This window comes from Halyomorpha halys, unplaced genomic scaffold (assembly GCF_000696795.3).
Source record: "Halyomorpha halys isolate HHAL.00 unplaced genomic scaffold, Hhal_1.1 Scaffold146.1, whole genome shotgun sequence".
Taxonomy (NCBI): domain Eukaryota; kingdom Metazoa; phylum Arthropoda; class Insecta; order Hemiptera; family Pentatomidae; genus Halyomorpha; species Halyomorpha halys.
This window is the reverse complement of record NW_027110622.1, coordinates 1,483,798-1,486,448: the sequence shown is the minus strand read 5'-3', so window position 1 is coordinate 1,486,448 and position 2,651 is coordinate 1,483,798. Positions and strand designations below refer to the sequence as shown.

Sequence of the window (2,651 nt, the reverse complement as noted above, 5' to 3'; positions counted from 1 at the left end):
ATGGCTGCTGTTAGGATTAAGGAACGTATACACGGTTCACTAAAAGTTTAGAAATAAGCGACAACTCACCTATATTTTAGCTCTCATATGAGCAGTATCACTTATTGTTTCACTGACACTGTTTTTTCACTACTGTTTTTATGTTAGTTCACTGAAAAATAGATTATTGTGGGACACGAAGTATCATATGTACATTATTATTAGCTATTGTTTCACATCTTTTCGAGTTATTTTAAGGCGATGGATACCTAAATATTTCTATTGTTCTTTGGCTTCTAGTTCCCGGATGCACTCATCTTCATTTGGTCAGTGGTCCTGGGCACTGACCACCTTTCCCTTGTTCACATGCAGCACCGCACACTTATCAAGTCCAAATGACATGCTTATATCTTTGGTATAGAATGACACTATTTCACTCATACTTTGTAATTATTGTTTGTTCTTTGCATAGCTTAAGATCATCCATGTACCAGTTGTGTCTGACAATGGTTGCCTCGTCCTTGGTATTGAATTTGTAATAGGAACAGCGCCATACAAAACCACAATGGGCTAAGGCAATCTCCTTGGTATATACCAATACTTTGAGCAGCCAACTGTGTGGCACAGAATCGAAAGCCTTCCTATAATTGATCCACGCCATTGAAAGGTTTCGTTGCCTTTTAGACACCTGTGCAGCAATGAAAGAATCCATTACTAAAAGCTCTTTGCAACCCCTAACTCCTTTTTTGCACCCTAGTTGTTCGCTGGGTATCATGTATTAGATTTGAGATGGTCGTATATCTTCGTTGCCAAGATAGAAGTAAGAATTTTATAGATAGCATTCAAGTTATTGACCGGAAATCTTCGGATCGTAAATTCGACCCATCCTTCTTTGGGAGCATATAAGTTATGCCGTCTGAGAAACCTTCTTGGGGAGCCCGCTTGTCATCTAGTACATCCTGGAAACCATTGGCCAGTAATTGGTGCAAACTTCGAAACCTTTTAATCCAGTAATTCTGGATTCCGTCAGAGCCTGGACCCCTCCAATTTTTCATGTTGCTGAATGTTTCCATTATGTCGTTTACAGTAATAATTACCTCAGGCATCTCTGAAGCATTCTGGAAGCTTCGCATTTCCTCTTGTATCCGAGAGGCGTTTTCGTTGTGGTAAACTGATTTTTCCCACACATTCCTCTAGTAGACCTCAATATCATCGAAGTAATGAATTGTTGATTTATCCTTTTGTCTAAGACTTTTGTAAAATTGGCGTTCATTCTGTTTGATAAGCTGATTCTGATTCCTGCGTAAAGCTGCCTCAGTATATCTACGCACCCGCTTCGCATATACAACAAGTTTCTGCTTCAAGTAATCCAGGTGTAGTGTCAGCCTATCAAATAATTCGGATTCCAGTACTGTACCCAAGTTTTGTACAATGATCTCGTCTATTTTCTTCTTTGTCTTGGGTCTTGCGTTTTGAGGATTACGAACATAATTTGAAATAACACCAATTTTTTCCCACAAGTTATTAATTTTTCGTTGAAGTCTTTTTTTCCACTGTGGTATTTCCTTACAGCCTCTTTGAGTTTTACTTTTTCTGCCATCTTCTAATTTATTATTATTATTACTATTTGTAAAATGGGGGTTGGCTCGCTTATAGGCGGACAGGAGGTATCCTCCTACTTTTCTTTAAAATAAAGTGAAATAACTTTTTTTTTTTGCGGGCTCTTGGATTAGTAGTGAGAAAAAATAAATTGTACAAGGATATATTTCGAAGTAATGTAATATTATTATTACGCGCAATGTTAATGAAATAAAAACTTTTATTAAAGTAATAAATAAATAAATAAACATATCCAGTGGTACAGACCCGATCGCGGAAATCGAAGGAGGTAAGAAGGAGAGACCTGGGTAGTCCTGAAGTCCGCAGCAGTGGGGGCTGAAGTGCCGGCAGTACGCGCCGGATGGCCGAGTGTGTTCTGTGCGATGGACCCGGAGTCCCCCAGTGAGCTCGATTCCACGCTCAAGTCTTTTCTTGAGCAGCAGGCTTCTCTCTTCCCTTTAATCACAGGTACCTTACATTATATAATATTTATTAATTAGTATATAATTAATATATGGACCGGCTATTTTGAAAGTGGCGTATCTCCATTTTAAAGAGATCGAGTTAACTAGCTTAATGGATACATATTTACGTGATCTTTTCATTCTGAAACAAATATTTATTATCATTACAATTTTTTATTATAAAAATTTGCTGGTTAATTATGTGATAAAAAAGTTGATTTTGATTTTATGAGATCGCAGCTTTATGGACTCAATTATCAATGTAGTAGTTGAATTATAAATGTTCTATGAATTTATTATGAACAATTTAATTTCAAATTTTAATGTGTAATGATAAAAATTAAGATTTAATTAGTTTAAAATATATTAGATGAGATTTTCGAGAAGTGGTCCATAACAGTTATTAAACAGAAAAGACCAAAAAACTGTAATACAAAAATGAGATCACACAAACCTAAAATACAAGTATTTAATTGATTTATTGCATTATATACCATAGATATTTTAAATCCCTTTCACTTATAAAAACTGGAGAAGATGGAATAACAATTTTTAAAAGAATAATGTTGATTTTTAATAAAAAAAATTATTTGAAAAAGAATAATAATT

The 2,651-nt window shown here is 35.2% G+C and overlaps 1 protein-coding gene across 1 annotated transcript in view; it reads left to right on the top strand.

The window, feature by feature from the left end:
• The first annotated feature begins 1,902 nt into the window (after positions 1 to 1,902).
• The window catches only part of LOC106678541 (thyrotroph embryonic factor), a 680,455-nt gene continuing 679,706 nt past the window's right edge, over positions 1,903 to 2,651 (top strand). Inside the window, exon 1 of the mRNA XM_067048773.1 lies at positions 1,903 to 2,046. Within this exon, the coding sequence (XP_066904874.1) occupies positions 1,962 to 2,046 (85 nt within the window). The 5' untranslated portion in view covers positions 1,903 to 1,961. The remainder of the gene's footprint in view (positions 2,047 to 2,651) is intronic.